Raw genomic sequence first — 20,538 nt, 5'->3', positions numbered from 1 at the left:
CCTTCTGCGCGGCCGTTTCACCTTCGTGACATTTTCTCCTGCGCTTGTTTCCCACAGTTACATCTACTGGCCCTACAAGACCTTCTACACATTAGGCGTCCCGGGTCCCAAACCCATTCCCTTCTTTGGGACCATGCTGGCCTACAGAAAGGTTGGTCATTAGCCAATAAAATACCTTTTGATTTATCATACCCAGAGGTGGGTAGTAACGCACTACATTTACTCCGTTACATCTACTTGAGTAACTTTTGGGATAAATTGTACTTCTAAGAGTAGTTTTAATGCAACATACTTTTACTTTTACTTGAGTATATTTATAGAGAAGAAACACTACTTTTACTCCGCTCCATTTATCTACATTCAGCTCGCTACTCGCTACTGATTTTTATCGATCTGTTAATGCACGCTTTGTTTGTTTTGGTTTGTCAGACAGACCTTCAAAGTAGGATCTATCGCATGCCTGCGTTTCACCAATCAAATACAGTCACTGGTGACGTTTGACTCCGTTTCACCAATCAAACACAGCCAGGCGGTCACGTGATTAACTGCTAATAAAGTTTCAGCGGCAACAAGCTTAAGCTTACATGAACTCAACTTCAAATTTGAGGAAGCACATGACGGTAAGTAACGTTAGTAGATATTTTGGCTGTCACCGTCGGCTGATGTTAGCTTCCCTGCTATGAATCACTGTCAAATGTACATCGTGTGGGGACATTTATTAAAGCACTGCAGCCTCATAGAGAGACAGACAAAGACACACACACACACACATGTATAGAAACACCAATCAGAAGTGCACAGTGTGTTCCCAGGTGCAGCCCACACCTATCAGTTTATGGTTTGCGTAAAGGCTAACTTGTTATTTTCCTTTGTAATCTCTGCTTACCAGAGGTGTGGACTCGAGTCACATGACTTGGACTCGAGTCAGACTCGAGTCATGAATTTGATGACTTTAGACTCGACTTGACAAAATGTAAAAAGACTTGCAACTCGACTTAGACTTTAACATCAATGACTTGTGACTTCACTTGAGCCTTTTGAATTGACATGACTTGACATGACTTTCTACTTTCCCCAAAACCCAAAGATGAAAAAGTTATTCGGGAGCGCTCCGTATTTTTCATTGTGTACTTGTCTATCAGCGTTGCGTGTGTCAGCTGGTGTGGTCTCAGTACAACAGCCAATCAAATTAGATCTACTTTGTTTTCATCACACAGCATTCATCCAATCACATTGCAGGACAACCAACGAAGAAGACATGTCCAAATCACACGCCAGTGAACAAAAAATGATACCTAAAATAATTTTGTTTGGGTATAAAAATTACGAGGTGGTCAACACAAAACGGTTTGCAGTATGCAACACATGCGGTTCGAAAATTACTGATGGAGAGGCAACAACTTCCAACTTCGTCCGGCATTTGAAGTTGCACAAAGAACGGTAAGTTTTGAATGTAAGATAACGTTTATTGGCTAAGTAACGTGACTTTTATTTGCTGTGTACGGTAGTTAAATCAGAGAGGCTGTAAATTCACTGCTAACGTTATAACGTTATTGCAAACACGGGAATCTGTTGCAGTTCACTACCTTATTCATACTTTTTGTTCAGTGATTTTTTTTAAGCAGGGTTACGTTAGTCAATATATCACACGTAACGTTAGACGGCGGTCAGCAGCACCGCGTATTTTAGCCACCTAAAAAAAGACAAAAATAGTAAAATAAAGGTCAGTTAAAATGTATACTATATTATGAATATGTGTACCGTTTTAGCTAGCTTTCTGACATACTGTTGGTTGTTTACCTCAGTGGTCCCCAACCACCGGGCCGCGGCCCGGTACTGGTCCGTGGATCGATTGGTATCGGGCCGCATAAGAAATAATTTTTTTTTTTCTTCTTTTTTTAATTAAATCAACATAAAAAACACAAGATACACTTACAAGTAGTGCACCAACCCAAAACAACTCTCTCCCCCCTTTTGTTCTGGGCATTGAACATGAAGACTCTTCCTTCACTGTTCCGAGTGGCCATGAGAGTCTTGGCAGTGCCTGCCTCCAGTGCTCCAGTGGAGCGAGTTTTCAGCCATGGTGGCATCATACTACGCCCCCATCGTGCACAAATGACTGACAGACTCTTGGCTAATTTGGTCTTTTGCAAATGCAATGCAGCATAGGGCCCTGACATATAAAAAGTACAACTTTTTTGTTATGTTCACATATATGTCTTGTTTTTTCAATGTTAACACTTTTGTACAAATAAGTACATTTGCACTTTATTTTTCAATGTGTTTGTTCTGTAAAGGAATGAGTTAATGTTTAAAATGACTGGTTAATAGTGCTATTATAAAGTGCAATGTCAGCACAATTTTCTTTCCTGCAATTTAAAATGCACTTGTTTTAATAAATAAATACAGCGTTTGAAAAGCATACACAATCTGTGTTAATATATTAGTCTGTGGTTAAAAGGACTTGAAAGGACTCGAAACTCAAAATGTAGGACTTGACTTGAGACTTTCCAGTCTTGACTTTGGACTTGACTCGGGGCTTGCCTGTCTTGACTCGGGACTTGACTCGGACTTGAGGGCAAAGACTTGAGACTTACTTGTGACTTGCAAAACAATGACTTGGTCCCACCTCTGCTGCTTAGTGAGCCTATGGTGCTGTTAAGTTATTGTGGCTCAATTTGCCTTAATTTTTTTCATGTTAATGTATTATTATTTAATATATATTATTGTTTTAGTTGCTTAAGAGATATTCATGGCTCTGAATTTGCTCATTGCTATTTTTCTGTTTTTGTGCATTATTTGTTGCTGTCATCATTAAACGAACAGGTTACTCATCAGTTACTCAGTACTTGAGTAGTTTTTTCACAACATACTTTTTACTTTTACTCAAGTAAATATTTGGGTGACTACTCCTTACTTTTACTTGAGTAATAAATCTCTAAAGTAACAGTACTCTTGAGTACAATTTCTGGCTACTCTACCCACCTCTGATCATACCATATTTCACACATCTCATTGTAATCGTGTTTGTCGTCGCACACTTATTCAAACACTAAGATAAGTCAATACATACATATTCAAATTAGTTAAGTTTTTTCAATATACAGTATATTACAAATTAAGGTAATTTTTTTTTAATGTCTTTTTCTGAGAGACAAACTAAAAAAATAAGATGTTTAGGCACGGTTACAGATCTACAGATCTCTCTAAGGCAGGGGTGCTCACACTTTTTCTGCAGGCGAGCTACTTTTCAATTGATCAAGTCGTGGGGATCTACCTCATTCATATATATAATTTATATTTACTTATTTATGAAATATATGTTTTTGTTAACAAGGTAAAGGTGTTTAATGATAATGCAAGCATGTTTAACACATATAGTTAATATTGTTAATAAATTAAAGGTGTTTAATGATAATACAAGCATGTTTAATACATATAGTTAATATTGTTAACAAGTTAAAGGTGTTTAATGATAATACAAGCATGTTTAACACATATAGTTAATATGGTTAACAAGTTAAAGGTGTTTAAAGATAATACAAGCATGTTTAACACATATAGTTAATATTGTTAATACATTGAAGGTGTTTAATGATAATACAAGCATGTTTAACACATATAGTTAATATTGTTAACAAGTTAAAGGTGTTTAAAGATAATGCAAGCATGTTTAACACATATAGTTAATATTGTTAATAAGTTAAAGGTGTTTAATGATAATGCAAACATGTTTAACACATAGTTAATAAATTAAAGGTGTTCAATGATAATACAAGAATGTTTAATACATATAGTTAATATTGTTAACAAGTTGAAGGTGTTTAAAGATAATACAAGCATGTTTAACACATATAGTTAATATTGTTAACGAGTTAAAGGTGTTTAATGATAATACAAGCATGTTTAACACATATAGTTAATATTGTTAACAAGTTAAAGGTGTTTAATGATAATACAAGCATGTTTAACACATAGTTAATATTGTTAATAAGTTAAAGGTGTTTAAAGATAATGCAAGCATGTTTAACACATATAGTTAATATTGTTAACAAGTTAAAGGTGTTTAAAGATAATACAAGCATGTTTAACACATATAGTTAATATTGTTAATAAATTAAAGGTGTTTAATGATAATACAAGCATGTTTAACACATATAGTTAATATTGTTAACAAGTTAAAGGTGTTTAATGATAATACAAGCATGTTTAACACATATAGTTAATATTGTTAACAAGTTAAAGGTGTTTAAAGATAATACAAGCATGTTTAACACATATAGATTCCTTTCTTTCATGAAGACAAGAATATAAGTTGGTGTATTACCTGATTGTGATGACTTGCATTGATTGGAATCAGACAGTGGTGCTGATAACGTCCGCATTTTCGAATGGAGGAGAAAAAAAGTCCTCCTTTCTGTCCAATACCACATGAAAGTGGTTGGTTTTTGGCATCTTATTTGTCCAGCTTCCATACTCCTCTGTATACACTTTACAAGAAATACATTGGCGGCAAACTCCGTAGCTTGCTAGCTTGTGCACGCCAGCTTTCTGAGATTCTTATTTTGTTAGCGCAGGCAGGATGAAGCAGAGCTGTTATTGTGCAACTGTGCAGTCGGTCTTTGGAGTTTTGACGACAGATACGGCGCCAGAGTCTGTTGAATTAAAGTGTTTCTTGCCTTCCTGTCGGTAATTTTAATGAGCTGGCAGCAGCCAGCGTCATCTCAGAAGACCCTCGGGTGCCGTGAATGTCAATCAAGTGACGAAAGTGACGTCATAGTGAAGATTTATGATCGTTCATTTTAGGACTATTTTTTTAATGCCTGGCTGGCGATCGACTGACACACCCTCCGCGATCGACCGGTAGCTCGCGATCGACTGACACACCCTCCGCGATCGACCGGTAGCTCGCGATCGACTGACACACCCTCCGCGATCGACCGGTAGCTCGCGATCGACGTAATGAGCACCCCTGCTCTAAGGGCATCATCAGAGGGAGAATTCCTGGGGCTTCTGCTATCTTGTGGCTTAAAAGACTTGACTCAGTGATTAATGTGGTTGGACTGGAAACTGACTGGCGCATTGGTGTTCAGGTCAGGATGAATAACACAGAGTTTATTATTCTACACGCCATATGAGTAGAGATGTCCGATAATGGCTTTTTTGCCGATATGCGATATTCCGATATTGTCCAACTCTTAATTACCGATTCCGATATCAACCGATACCAATATATACAGTCGTGAAATTAACACATTATTATGCCTAAATTTGTTGTGATGCCCCGCTGGATGCATTAAACAATGTAACAAGGTTTTCCAAAATAAATCAACTCAAGTTATGGAAAAAAATACCAACATGGCACTGCCATATTTATTATTGAAGTCACAAAGTGCATTCTTTTTTTTTTAACATGCCTCAAAACAGCAGCTTGGAATTTGGGACATGCATGAGGAGGTTGAGGTGGGCGGGGTTAGGGGGGGGCGTTAGGGGGTTGCGGGGGGTGTATATTGTAGCGTCCCTGAAGAGTTAGTGCTGCAAGGGCTTCTGGGTATTTGTTCTGTTGTGTTTATGTTGTGTTACGGTGCGGATGTTCTCCCGAAATGTGTTTGTCATTCTTGTTTGGTGTGGGTTCACAGTGTGGCACATATTTGTAACGGTGTTAAAGTTGTTTATACGGCTACCCTCAGTGTGACCCGTGTGGCTGTTGACCAAGTATGCCTTGCATTCACTTGTGTGTGTGAAAAGTCGTAGATATTATGTGATCAGGCCGGCACGCAAAGGCAGTGCCTTTAAGGCACGTCCCCAATATTGTTGTCTGGGTGGAAATCGGGAGAAATTCGGGAGAATGGTTGCCCCGGGAGATTTTCAGGCGGGGCACTGAAATTCGGGAGTCTCCCGGGAAACTCGGGAGGGTTGGCAAGTATGACTGGGAGACGCAACTGCTCTGTACTTCTCCCTACGTCCATGTAACACTCCGTACAGCGGCGTTTTAAAAAGTCATACATTTTACTTTTTGAAACCAATACCGATAATTTCCGATATTACATTTTAAAGCCGGATAGTCGAACCTCGGATTCAGGAGGAACAGTGTGGTTTTCGTCCTGGTCGTGGAACTGTGGACCAGCTCTATACTCTCGGCAGGGTCCTTGAGGGTGCATGGGAGTTTGTCCAACCAGTCTACATGTGCTTTGTGGACTTGGAGAAGGCATTCGACCGTGTCCCTCGGGAAGTCCTGTGGGGAGTGCTCAGAGAGTATGGGGTATCGGACTGTCTGATTGTGGCAGTCCACTCCCTGTATGATCAGTGTCAGAGCTTGGTCCGCATTGCCGGCAGTAAGTCGGACATGTTTCCAGTGAGGGTTGGACTCCGCCAAGGCTGCCCTTTGTCGCCGATTCTGTTCATAACTTTTATGGACAGAATTTCTAGGCGTATTCAAGGCGTTGAGGGGATCCGGTTTGGTGGCTGCAGGATTAGGTCTCTGCTTTTTGCAGATGATGTGGTCCTGATGGCTTCATCTGGCCAGGATCTTCAGCTCTCGCTGGATCAGTTCGCAGCGGAGTGTGAAGCGACTGGGATGGGAATCAGCACTTCCAAGTGCGAGTCCATGGTTCTCGCCCGGAAAAGGGTGGAGTGCCATCTCCGGGTTGGGCAGGAAATCTTGCCCCAAGTGGAGGAGTTCAAGTACCTCGGAGTCTTGTTCACGAGTGAGGGAAGAGTGGATGGTGAGATCGACAGGCGGATCGGTGCGGCGTCTTCAGTAATGCGGACGCTGTATCGATCCCTTGTGGTGAAGAAGGAGCTGAGCCGGAAGGCAAAGCTCTCAATTTACCGGTCGATCTACGTTCCCATCCTCACCTATGGTCATGAGCTTTGGGTTATGACTGAAAGGACAAGATCACGGGTACAAGCGGCCGAAATGAGTTTCCTCCGCCGGGTGGCGGGTCTCTCCCTTAGAGATAGGGTGAGAAGCTCTGTCATCCGGGGGGAGCTCAAAGTAAAGCCGCTGCTCCTCCACATCGAGAGGAGCCAGATGAGGTGGTTCGGGCATCTGGTCAGGATGCCACCCGATCGCCTCCCTCGGGAGGTGTTTAGGGCACGTCCGACCGGTAGGAGGCCACAGGGAAGACCCAGGACACGTTGGGAAGACTATGTCTCCCGGCTGGCCTGGGAACGCCTCGGGATCCCCCGGGAAGAGCTGGACGAAGTGGCTGGGGAGAGGAAAGTCTGGGCTTCCCTGCTTAGGCTGCTGCCCCCGCGACCCGACCTCGGATAAGTGGAAGAAGATGGATGGATGGACATTTTAAAGCATTTATCGGCCGTTAATATTGGCAGTCCGATATTATCGGACATCTCTACATATGAGTCTTGACATAATGATAATGAATATGTGAATAGGCTGGCATTTATTCACTCTTTTATTGTTGATAATTGTTGCACGGCCATTTATGTCGTGGGAGACATGAATGCTGATATGCCCACCGAACAACGAGCCGGCTTGAACATCTGATTCGCACTGCAGATGCTCATGCAACACTTGGGTCTATGAAAGTACTGTATGAGGCTACCACGACTGGTCATTTCCCTGTTGAGATCACGCTCGACACTGGCAGTCTCCCTGAGATAATGATGGAGGACAATAGTGCAAGGGAGGCCAAGATAAACTGGTCTAGCCTCTCCTCAGAGGATGTGGGAGATCAGATGAACTCTTGAGCAAAATACATTTACCTATGCATGCCATTCTGTGTTCCAATGTCAACTGTAATGTCATCTTTCACTGTGATGACCTCTGTGAGATGTACAATTGTATTGTGTATGCTTTACTAGAGGCCAGCAGACCTCTACTCATTTTAGTAAAGCTAAAAACACCAAGCCTGGGTGGAACAGGTATGTAGCTGGCCCACATGCAGAGGCTAAGGCGACCCATAAACAGTTTAGTCCTGGGTTATTGCTGGTAGACCTTAGACAGGGACCTGTTCTTGAGCATAAAAAGCTCACCAGTACTCGATACAAATATGCGGTGCGCTTTGTTGGTAAGCATGAGCAAGCCCTGAGAGCTGACTCTCTAAGATATTTTTTAACAAAAAATGTAATTATTAAATCATCTTGGTAATTTTTTGCATTATGCTTTTAATTGTTAAAAAGATAATATAAGCAAGGTTAAATATTTATTTATATACATTATAATATCTATAATATATTTTGGGTCAACAAGATATTTGTATTGATAAATTTAATATTAAAATGATGATCGTGATAACGTTTTTTTAGCATAATTAAATTATTATTAAAAAATATATAGACTAAAATTAAAGTTTTTAATATGTATGTATGTGTGTATATATATATATATATATATATATATATATATATATATATATATATATATATATATATATATATATATATATATATATATATATATATATATATATATAATATACACTGTGTATGTATGGTGGCAGAGGGGTTAGTGCGTCTGCCTCACAATACGAAGGTCCTGAGTAGTCGTGAGTTCAATCCCGGCCTCGGGATCTTTCTGTGTGGAGTTTGCATGTCCTCCCCGTGACTGCGTGGGTTCCCTCCGGGTACTCCGGCTTCCTCCCACCTCCAAAGACATGCACCTGGGGATAGGTTGATTGGCAACACTAAATTGGCCCTAGTGTGTGAATGTGAGTGTGAATGCTGTCTGGCCCTGTGATGAGGTGGCGACTTGTCCAGGGTGTAAGCGCCTTCCGCCCGATTGTAGCTGAGAGGCTCCAGCGCCCCCCGCGACCCCGAAGGGACTAAGCGGTAGAAAATGTATGTATGTATGTATTAGAGATGCGCGGATAGGCAATTATTTAATCCGCAACCGCATCAGAAAGTCGTCAACCATCCGCCATCCACCCGATGTAACATTTGATCAGAACCGCACCCGCCCGCACCCGCCCGTTGTTATATATCTAATATAGACGATGCAAGGCATAAGTGAGGTTATAAAGCTTTTGCCTGTTAAAGAAAGGAGACTGATCCAATGCAGCACAGACATTCGCGTGCCACGCTGTCACGACCCAGACGCACACCAGTGCGCAATCATATGGGAGCCGCGCTGAGCGCACCTCCAAGCGCGTCTCGCTGCCGGCGACGGCCGGGTATGGGCCCGACGCTCCAGCGCCATCCATTTTCAGGGCTAGTTGATTCGGCAGGTGGGTTGTTACACACTCCTTAGCGGGTTCCGACTTCCATGGCCACCGTCCTGCTGTCTATATCAACCAGGGTGAGCCCCACCCCTTTCGTGAGCGCACTGCGCGCGGAGTGACCCCTGTTACGCGCCCCCGGCAACAGGGGTGGCGGGCAGGTAAGCTGCGCGGGCGGAGCGCGCGGAGTGACCCCTGTTACGAGCCCCCGGCCACGGGGGTGGCGGGCAGGTAAGCTGCTTACCTGCTGCGCGTGACGCCGGCCGCGGCGAAGGCGGACGAGGCGTGGTGTCGGTGCGGTGGGCGCGGTGGTGACCCTGGACGTGCGTCGGGCCCTTCTCGCGGATCACCTCAGCTACGGCTCCCGGTGGGGCCCTCTCGGGGGAAGGGGCCTAGGTCCCGGACCCCGGCGAGGCGTCCCTTCTCCGCTCCGTAAAAGTGTCCATCTCTTTTTCTTTTTTTTCTTCTGTTGTGGCATATGCTGCAGTTGCCTGCTCGTTTTTCGTATGTGGGTAACAACATTTAACTATGTATATATATTTCCGAATTGGTTTAACTGCCACCCGCCTGAATCTATTTAAAATCTAAAAATTTTTTTATTTCAACCGCCCGACCCGACCCGCGGATAAAATCTAATTTTTTTTAATTTCATCCGCCCGATCCGCGGATAATCCGCGGACTCCGCGGTTGTGCCCGCAAACCGCGCATCTCTAGTATGTATGTATGTATGTGTGTGTGTGTGTATATATATATATATATATATATATATATATATATGTATGTATGTATGTATGTATGTATGTATGTACCGGTATGTATGTATGTGTATATATGTACAGTATATATATATATATATGTGTGTGTGTGTGAAAAGATAATTCTAATTGTCTTTAAAATGTACTCTTCTTGTTTTCCAGGGCATCGTCGACTTTGACGTGGCATGTGCCAAGAAATACGGCAAGACTTGGGGGTACGTGTGTGTTCAACATGTTTGATTCTTTCTTGAAGTGCTCTTCTCTTTACGCCTTTTGTTTGTTTGGGTTCAACACGTCGCTTCGTTGTTGAAGGGTTCTTCTCTCCCCGCCTTTTCTTTGTGTTCAACACGTCGCTTCGTTCTTGAAGGACTCTTGTCTGTCCATCATTTGTTTGTGTTCAACACGTCGCTTCGTTCTCGAAGGGCTCTTCTCTATCCGCCTTTTGTTTGTGTTCAACACGTCTCTTTGTTCTTGAAGTGCTCTTCTCCGTCCATCATTTGTTTGTTTGCGTTCAACACGTCGCTTCGTTCTTGAAGTGCTCTTTGGGCCCCTTTTGTTTGTTTGTGTTCAACACGTCGCTTCGTTCTTGAAGGGTTCTTCTCTATCCGCCTTTTGTTTTTTTGCGTTCAACACGTCGCTTCGTTTCTCAAAGGGCTCTTCTCTCTCCACCTTTTGTTTGTTTGTGTTCAACACGTCGCTTTGTTCTTGAAGTGTTCTTCTCTGTCCATGTCTTTGTATGTGTTCACCACGTCACTTCGTTCTTGAAGTGCTCTTCTCTGTCCATCATTTGTTTGTTTGTGTTCAACATGTCGCTTTGTTCTTGAAGGGTTCTTCTCTCTCCGCCTTTTGTTTGTTTGCGTCCAAACACGTCGCCTTGTTCTTGAAGTGCTCTTCTCTGTCCGTTTGTTTGTGTTCAACACGTCCCTTCGTTCTTGAAGTGCTCTTCTCTGTCCATCATTTGTTTGTTTGCGTTCAACACGTCGCTTCATTCTTGAAGTGCTCTTCTCTGTCCGTTTGTTTGTGTTCAACACGTCGCTTCGTTCTCGAAGGGCTCTTCTCTATTCGCCTTTTGTTTTTTTGCGTTCAACACGTCGCTTCGTTCTCAAAGGGCTCTTCTCTGTCCATCGTTTGTTTGTGTTCAACACGTCGCTTCGTTCTCGAAGGGCTCTTGTCTCTCCGCCTTTTGTTTGTTTGCGTTCAACACGTCGCTTTATTCTTGAAGTGCTCTTCTCTGTCCGTTTGTTTGTGTTCAACACGTCGCTTCGTTTTTGAAGTGCTCTTCTCTGTCCATCATGTGTTTGTGTTCAACACGTCGCTTCGTTCTTGAAGTGCTCTTCTCTGTCCATCATATGTTTGTGTTCAACACGTCGCTTCGTTCTTGAAATGCTCTTCTCTGTCCATCGTTTGTATTCAACACGTCGCTTCGTTCTTGAACTGCTCTTCTCTGTCCATCGTTTGTATTCAACACGTCGCTTCGTTCTTGAAGTACTCTTCTCTGTCCATCGTTTGTATTCAACATGTCGCTTCGTTCTTGAAGTGCTCTTCTCTGTCCATCATATGTTTGTGTTCAACACGTCGCTTCGTTCTTGAAGTGCTCTTCTCTGTCCATCGTTTGTATTCAACACGTTGCTTCGTTCTTGAAATGCTCTTCTCTGTCCATCGTTTGTATTCAACACGTCGCTTCGTTCTTGAAGTGCTCTTTTCTGTCCATCGTTTGTATTCAACACGTCGCTTCGTTCTTGAAGTGCTCTTCTCTATCCATCGTTTGTATTCAACACGTCGCTTCGTTCTTGAAGTGCTCTTCTCTGTCCATCGTTTGTATTCAACACGTCGCTTCGTTCTTGAAGTGCTCTTCTCTGTCCATCGTTTGTATTCAACACGTCGCTTCGTTCTTGAAGTGCTCTTCTCTGTCCATCATATGTTTGTGTTCAACACGTCGCTTCGTTCTTGAAGGGCACTTCTCTGTTTGCCTTCAGTTAGTTTGTAAACAATTCTACCTTTTGTCTGCACGCTCAGCATCTATGATGGCCGACAACCTATTCTCATCATAACTGATCGAGACATGATAAAGACTGTTATGATAAAGGAGTGTTATTCTCTCTTCACCAACCGCAGAGTAAGCGCGCACACACACACACACACACACACACACACACACACACACACAACACCGACTCCTTCACTCTTGCCTGAGTCCCTTTTTTACTGGTTCACTTTTTGAACCACTTTGAATCCATTTTGTTTTAGAGACTTTTTGGAAGGAAATCTGGATTCTCTTTCAAGTGATCACACAATGTGAACACAAAGTGATCCAGGTTCACCTAACCCTGCACTGCCATTGTCTTAGATCTGAAATGGAACACAAAAAGAGCCACTGTTGTCGATGTGGTTCACTTCAGGACCGAGTTCACTTCCCATTTGAACTGTCATAGAACGTGGGCCTATTGGGGCCCCTGTATGATGCTGTGTCCATGGCTGAGGACCACACCTGGAGGAGGATCCGCGCCATCCTTTCGCCTTCCTTCACCTCGGGGCGACTCAAAGAGGTAGCTGTGTGTTTGTGTTTGTGTGTGTGTGTGTGTGTGTGTGTGTGTGTGTGTGTGTGTGTGTGTGTGTGTGTGTGTGTGTGTGTGTGTGTGTGTGTGTGTGTGTGTGTGAATGTGAAAAAAAAGTGCTTATTGATGTGTAAGTGTGTGAGTGAATGTATTAAAAAAAATGTGTTTCTTGGTGTGTGTGTGAGTGTGAGTGAATGAATGTATAAAAAATGTGTTTCTTGGTGTGTGTATGTAAATATGTAAAACATGTGTTTTTTGTGTGTGTAGTAGAGATGCGCGGTTTGCGGGCACAACCGCGGAGTCCGCGGATTATCCGCGGATCGGGCGGATGAAATTTAAAAAAATTAGATTTTATCCGCGGGTCGGGTCGGGTCGGGCGGTTGAAAAAAATTAGATTTTAAATAGATTCAGGCGGGTGGCAGTTAAACCAATTGGGAAATATATATACATAGTTAAATGTTGTTACCCACATACGAAAAACGAGCAGGCACCTGCTGCATATGCCACAACAGAAGAAAAAAAAAAGAGATGGACACTTTTACGGAGCGGAGAAGGCCCCCGACGCCTCGCCGGGGTCCGGGACCGAGGCCCCTTCCCCCGAGAGGGCCCCACCGGGAGCCGTAGCTGAGGCGATCCGCGAGAAGGGCCCGACGCACGTCCAGGGTCACCACCGCGCCCACCGCACCGACACCCCGCCTCGTCCGCCTTCGCCGCGGCCGGCGTCACGCGCAGCAGGTAAGCAGCTTACCTGCCCGCCACCCCCGTGGCCGGGGGCTCGTAACAGGGGTCACTCCGCGCGCTCCGCCCGCGCAGCTTACCTGCCCGCCACCCCTGTTGCCGGGGGCGCGTAACAGGGGTCACTCCGCGCGCAGTGCGCTCACGAAAGGGGTGGGGCTCAACCTGGTTGATATAGACAGCAGCTAGGACGGTGGCCATGGAAGTTGGAACCCGCTAAGGAGTGTGTAACAACCCACCTGCCGAATCAACTAGCCCTGAAAATGGATGGCGCTGGAGCGTCGGGCCCATATACCCGGCCGTCGCCGGCAGCGAGATGCGCTTGGAGGTGCGCTCAGCGCGGCTCCCATATGATTGCGCACTGGTGTGCGTCTGGGTCGTGACAGCGTGGCACGCGAATGTCTGTGCTGCATTGGATCAGTCTCCTTTCTTTAACAGGCAAAAGCTTTATAACCTCACTAATGCCTTGCATCGTCTATATTAGATATATAACAACGGGCGGATGGCGGGCGGATGCGGTTCTGATCAAATGTTAGATCGGGTGGATTGCGGATGGTTGACGACTTTCTGATGCGGTTGCGGATGAAATAATTGCCTATCCGCGCATCTCTAGTGTGTAGGATTGTGTGTTTGTAAATGTGTATAAAAAGTGCTTATTGATGTGTGTTTGTAAATGTGTAAAAAACGTGTGTGTGTGTGTGTGTGTGTGTGTGTGTGTGTGTGTGTGTGTGTGTGTGTGTGTGTGTGTGAAGAAAAAAATTGCTTATTGGTGTGTGTGTGTAAATGTATAAAAAATGTGTTTCTTGGTGTGTGTCTGTTTTTTGTGTGTGTATGTAAAAATGTGTTGTGTGAGTCTGAATGTGCGTTATTTGTATGTGTGTGTTTATAAATGTGTATAAAAAATGTGTTTATCGTGTGTGTGTGTGTAAATATGTAAAACAAAATGTTTCTTGGTGTGTGTGTGTCTGTTTTTTTTGTGTGTGTATGTAAATATGTAAAAAAAATAAATGTGTGTATGTAAATATGTAAAAAAAAATGTGTTTCTTGATGTGTGTGTGTATGTAAAAATGTGTTTGTGTGTGTGTCTGTGTGTGTGTAAATATGTAAAAAATGTGTTTGTGTGTGTGTGTGTTTATGTAAATATGTAAAGTGTGTGTGTGTGTGTGTGTGTGTAAATATGTAAAAAACGTGTTTCTTGGTGTGTGTGTCTGTGTGTGTGTGTGTGTTTTGTGTGAGTGTATGTAAAAAATGTGTTTCTTGGTGTGTGTCTGTGTGTTTTTGTGTGTGTATGTAAATATGTAAAAAATATGTTTCTGGATGTGTGTGTGTGTGTGTAAATATGTAAAAAGTGTGTGTGTGTGTGTGTGTGTGTGTGTGTGTGTGTGTGTGTGTGTGTGTATGTAAATATGTAAAAAATGTGTTTCTTTGTGTGTGTGTGTGTGTGTGTGTGAATATGTAAACAATTCCTGGTGTGTGTTTTGTGTGTGTATATGTAAATATGTAAAACATATGTTTCTTGATGTGTGTGTGGTTTGTTTGTGTGAATGTAAATATGTACAAAAAGGTGTTTTGTGTGTGTGTGTGTGTGTGTGTGTGTGTGTGTGTGTGTGTGTGTGTGTGTGTGTGTGTGTGTGTGTGTGTGTGTGTGTGTGTGTGTGTGTGTGTGTGTGTGTGTGTGTGTGTGTGTGTGTGTGTGTGTGTGTGTGTGTAAATATGTAAAAAATGTGTTTCGTGTGTGTGTGTATGTGTATATGTAAAAAGTGTGTGTGTGTGTGTAAATATGTAAAAATGTGTTTCTTGATGTGTGTGTGTGGCTGCAGATGTTTCCCATCATCCAACGCCACTCGGCCAACCTGGTCAGCAGCATGAAGAAGAAGGCGGACATGAACGAGGCCTTGGACCTGAAGGAGTGAGTTCCTCTCCTGGTGTGTCATTCAAGTACAAACAATTATTTGTGGCACAAATGTTTTATGATGTGTGTCAGGTTCTTTGGGCCCTACAGCATGGACGTGGTGACCAGCACCTCCTTCAGCGTGGACATCGACTCGCTCAGCAACCCCTCAGACCCCTTTGTCACCAACATCAAGAAGATGGTCAAGTTCGACATATTAAATCCTCTCTTCCTGGCCTTAGGTAACAATAGAGGATCTTTGTCCTCATTGTAATGTAGAGGATCTTTGCTTGGTCAGTCAAAACAACCGCACACTCCTGTCACATAGAAGATCTTTGAGGAGCGTTCTTAACAACTTGAAATGACATCCATTTCATTTTTTTGTCTTTTGGGTATCTTACTTTGAAAGGATCCCCACTTCCTGCCGCGTGTCTCAATATTGCACTCGATTGCTACTCCTGCATCATTTCTCTTGTTATCATCCTCATGTTATCATTTTTTAGTAAGACATTAAGTTGCTATTACAGTTGCAAGTCCAAGACTTTAGATGGCAGTAGTGTATAGTTTTTGTTGTTGTTGTTGCGCCCTAAAAAGTGTTAATACTGTAAGTATTGTACTTGTAACGTGCATCTTAGTTGTAGCTTTCATTAACACATTTGGAGGTGTTGAAATCGCCATGTAAAATTGCCAATGCTTGTCAATGGCCTATCCAATGTATGTTAGCATCAAGCTAGCGCATTTTTGGAAAAGTGGAGCCTTACTTTACTTAGGTTGGAGCGTTTTTTTTTTAGTTTTTTATCGTAAAATGGCACTGTTGGATAGTTTTTGTTGTTGTTGTTGTTGCACCCTAAAAAGTGTTAATACTGTAAGTATTGTACTGGTAACATGCATCTTAGTTGTAGCTTTCATTAACAAATTTGGAGGTGTTGAAATCGCCATGTAAAATTGCTAATGTTTGTCAATAGCATATCCAGTGTATGTTAGCATCAAGCTAGTACATTTTTGGAAAAGTGGAGCCTTACTTTACTTAGGTTGGACCGTTTTTTTTTAGTTTTTTACCGTAAAATGGCACTGTTGGATAGTTTTTGTTGTTGTTGCACCCTAAAAAGTGTTAATACTGTAAGTATTGTACTGGTAACGTGCATCTTAGTTGTAGCTTTCATTAACAAATTTGGAGGTGTTGAAATCGCCATGTAAAATTGCTAATGTTTGTCAATAGCATATCCAATGTATGTTAGCATCAAGCTAGTACATTTTTGGAAAAGTGGAGCCTTACTTTACTTAGGTTGGAGCGTTTTTTTTAATTTTTTTACCGTAAAATGGCACTGTTGGATAGATTTTGTTGTTGTTGTTGTTGTTGCGCCCTAAAAAGTGTTAATACTGTAAGTATTGTACTTGTAACGTGCATCTTAGTTGTAGCTTTCATTAACACATTTGGAGGTGTTGAAATCGCCATGTAAAATTGCTAATGCTAATGCTTGTCAATAGCATATCCAATGTATGTTAGCATCAAGCTGGCGCATTTTTGGAAAAGTGGAGCCTTACTTTACTTAAAATGGAGCGTTTTTTTTTTGTTTTTAGCACTGTTGGATAGTTTTTGTTGTTGTTGTTGCGCCCTAAAAAGTGTTAATACTGTAAGTATTGTACTTGTAACGTGCATCTTAGTTGTAGCTTTCATTAACAAATTTGGAGGTGTTGAAATCGCCATGTAAAATTGCTAATGCTTGTCAATAGCATATCCAATGTATGTTAGCATCAAGCTAACACATTTTTGGAAAAGTGGAGCCTCACTTTACTTAGGTTGGAGCGTTTTTTTTTTAGTTTTGTATCGTAAAATGGCACTGTTCGATAGTTTTTGTTGTTGTGGTTGCACCCTAAAAAGTGTTAATACTGTAAGTATTGTACAGGTAACGTGCATCTTAGTTGTAGCTTTCATTAACAAATTTGGAGGTGTTGAAATCGCCATGTAAAATTGCTAATGCTTGTCAATAACAATCCAATGTATGTTAGCATCAAGCTAGCGCATTTTTGGAAAAGTGGATCCTTACTTTACTTAGGTTGGAGCGTTTTTTTTTTAGTTTTTTATCGTAAAATGGCACTGTTGGATAGTTTTTGTTGTTGTTGTTGTTGCAACCTAAAAAGTGTTAATACTGTAAGTATTGTACTGGTAACGTGCATCTTAGTTGTAGCTTTCATTAACAAATTTGGAGGTGTTGAAATCGCCATGTAAAATTGCTAATGTTTGTCAATAGCATATCCAATGTATGTTAGCATCAAGCTAGTACATTTTTGGAAAAGTGGACCCTTACTTTACTTAGGTTGGAGCGTTTTTTTTAATTTTTTTTACCGTAAAATGGCACTGTTGGATAGATTTTGTTGTTGTTGTTGTTGCGCCCTAAAAAGTGTTAATACTGTAAGTATTGTACTTGTAACGTGCATCTTAGTTGTAGCTTTCATTAACACATTTGGAGGTGTTGAAATCGCCATGTAAAATTGCTAATGCTAATGCTTGTCAATAGCATATCCAATGTATGTTAGCATCAAGCTGGCGCATTTTTGGAAAAGTGGAGCCTTACTTTACTTAGGTTGGAGCGTTTTTTTTAGTTTTTAGCACTGTTGGATAGTTTTTGTTGTTGTTGTTGCGTAATTGCATGTGATCGGTATCAGTATCGGCGGATCTCACGAATAGATGATGGGTATGGACAGAATAAAACCCTGATTGGAGCGTCCCTAATCTGAAGTGTATATGATGGTCTTTGCAGCTTTCTTCCCCTTCCTGGGTCCCATCTTCGAGAAGTTGGAGTTGTCCTTCTTCCCGGCGTCCGTCACAGACTTCTTCTACGCGGCGCTGCAGAAGATCAAAGTTTCCCGCGAGAACAGCAAGCAAAGCGTGAGCCCGGCGTTGACCAACCAGCGCATTTTCAATCCTTTGTTTCGTTTCCAACGAGGGATTTGGTCTTCCTTAGAGTCGCGTGGACTTCCTGCAGCTGATGATGGACTCCCAGAGGAGCGCGGGCGGAGACAAAGATAAAGGTGCGGCGGCGTGCGAGGGCGTGGAGGGCGTGGTCTGACTGTGGTCTGACTGTGGTGTCGGAGCAGGTCTGAGCGACCACGAGATCCTCTCCCAGGCCATGATCTTCATCTTCGCCGGCTACGAGACCAGCAGCAGCACTCTGGGCTTCCTGGCGTACAACTTGGCCACCAACCCGCACGTCATGAAGCGTCTGCAGGAGGAGGTGGACGCCACCTTCCCTAAGCAGGTGCGCCCTCGCCAACGTGGAGTCCAGAGCAGGGGTCTTGGAGAAGCTCCACGTTTGATTCCATTCTTCCATTCGGAATCATTCAACACGAATCTCCACCTATTCTCACAATGTGTCATGTGGGGTAATCATTATTAGGGGTGTCAAAAACATTGCTTTTCCAACGAATCTCGATTCTGACTTGTAGCTATTCTTAATTGATTTATCAAAAATCGATAAACCGAATCTCACAATGTGTTATTTGGGATAATAATTATTAGGAGTGTCCAAAAAAAAGCGATTTTCGAACGAATCGCGATTCTGGCTTGTAACGATTTTAATTGATTCAAAAATCTAAAATTAATCAACCGAATCTCGCCATGTATTATTTGGGATAATATTTATTAGGGGTGTCAAAAAAATTGTTTTTTTAACGAATCGCGATTCTTACTTGTAACGATTCTTAATTGATTTAAAAAAAAATCAGTAAACCGAATCTCACAATGTATCATTTTGGATATTTATTAGGGATGTCAAAAAAATTGCTTTTCGAACGAATCTTGATTCTGACTTGTCACGATTCTTAATTGATTTAAAATAAAAAATTATAGGAGTGTCAAAAAAAGCGATTTTCGAACAAACCGCGATTCTGGCTTGTAACGATTTTAATTGATTCAAAAATCTAAAATTAATCATCCGTAATCTGAATCTCGCAATGTATCATTTTGGATAATAATTATTAGGGGTGTCAAGAAAAATAGATTTTTGAACGAATTGCGATTCTTACTTGTAACGATTCTTAATTTATTTAAAAAAAAAAAAAAAAAATCGGTAAACCGAATGCCGCAATGTATCATTTTGGATATTTATTAGGGGTGTCAAAAAATTTTTTTTTTCAAACGAATCGCAATTCTGACATGTAACTATTCTTAATTGATTAAAAAAAAAAAATAATAATCAAAAATCGATAAACCAAATCTTGCAATGTATTATTTGGGATAATATTTATTAGGGGTGTCAAAAAAAAAGCGATTTTCGAACGAATCTCGATTCTGACTTGTCACGATTCTTAATTGATTTAAAAAAAAAAAAAATTATAGGAGTGTCAAAAAAAGCGATTTTCGAACGAACCGCGATTCTGGCTTGTAACGATTTTAATTGATTCAAAAATCTAAAATTAATCATCCGTAATCCGAATCTCGCAATGTATCATTTTGGATAATAATTATTAGGGGTGTCAAGAAAAATAGATTTTTGAATGAATCGCGATTCTTACTTGTAACGATTCTTAATTGATTTAAAAAAAAATCAAAAATCGGTAAACCGAATGCCGCAATGTATCATTTTGGATATTTATTAGGGGTGTCAAAAATTTTTTTTTTTCGAACGAATCGCAATTCTGACATTTAAGGATTCTTAATTGATTAAAAAAAAAAAAAATCAAAAATCGATAAACCAAATCTCGCAATGTATTATTTGGGATAATATTTATTAGGGGTGTCAAAAAAAATAGATTTTTGAACGAATCGCGATTCGTACTTGGAACGATTCTTAATTGATTAAAAAAATCCGTAAACTGAATCTCGCAATGTATCATTTTGGATAATATTTATTAAGGGTGTCAAAAAAATCGATTTTTGAACGAATCACGATTCTGACTTTTAACGAGTCTTAATTGATTAAAAAAAAATTTAAAATCCGTAAACCGAATCTCGCAGTGTATCATTTTGGATATTTATTAGGGGTGTCAAAAAAAAGTATTTTCGAACGAATCTCGATTCTGACTTGTCACGATTCTTAATTGATTTAAAAAATAAATAAAAATTATAGGAGTGTCAAAAAAAGCGATTTTCGAACGGACCGCGATTGTGGCTTGTAACGATTTTAATTGATTCAAAAATCTAAAATTAATAATCCAAATCTCGCAGTGTATCATTTTGGGTAATAATTATTAGGGGTGTCAAGAAAAAAAGCGATTTTCGAACGAATCGCGATTCTGACTTGTAACGATTCGTGATATTCAAAAATATAAAATCGATAAACCGATTCTCGCCATGTATTATTTTGGATAATAATTAGGGGTGTCAAAAAAATAGATTTTTTAACGAATTGTAACAATTCTTAATTTATTTAAAAAAAAAAAAAATCAATAAACCGAATCTCGCAATGTATTATTTGGGATAA

General features: G+C 41.3%; 1 protein-coding gene across 1 annotated transcript in view; it reads left to right on the top strand.

Moving 5' to 3' along the window:
* Positions 1-20,538, top strand: part of LOC133621832 (cytochrome P450 3A40-like) — a 31,862-nt gene that overhangs the window by 4,928 nt on the left and 6,396 nt on the right. Inside the window, exons 2-10 of the mRNA XM_061984221.1 lie at positions 58-151; positions 10,097-10,149; positions 11,951-12,050; positions 12,367-12,480; positions 15,045-15,133; positions 15,209-15,357; positions 17,878-18,005; positions 18,082-18,148; positions 18,215-18,375. Of these exons, the coding sequence (XP_061840205.1) occupies positions 58-151; positions 10,097-10,149; positions 11,951-12,050; positions 12,367-12,480; positions 15,045-15,133; positions 15,209-15,357; positions 17,878-18,005; positions 18,082-18,148; positions 18,215-18,375 (955 nt within the window). The remainder of the gene's footprint in view (positions 1-57; positions 152-10,096; positions 10,150-11,950; positions 12,051-12,366; positions 12,481-15,044; positions 15,134-15,208; positions 15,358-17,877; positions 18,006-18,081; positions 18,149-18,214; positions 18,376-20,538) is intronic.

The sequence above is a fragment of the Nerophis lumbriciformis genome, linkage group LG25, assembly GCF_033978685.3.
Source record: "Nerophis lumbriciformis linkage group LG25, RoL_Nlum_v2.1, whole genome shotgun sequence".
Lineage (NCBI taxonomy): Eukaryota > Metazoa > Chordata > Actinopteri > Syngnathiformes > Syngnathidae > Nerophis > Nerophis lumbriciformis.
This window is presented reverse-complemented; position numbering and strand designations above follow the sequence as displayed.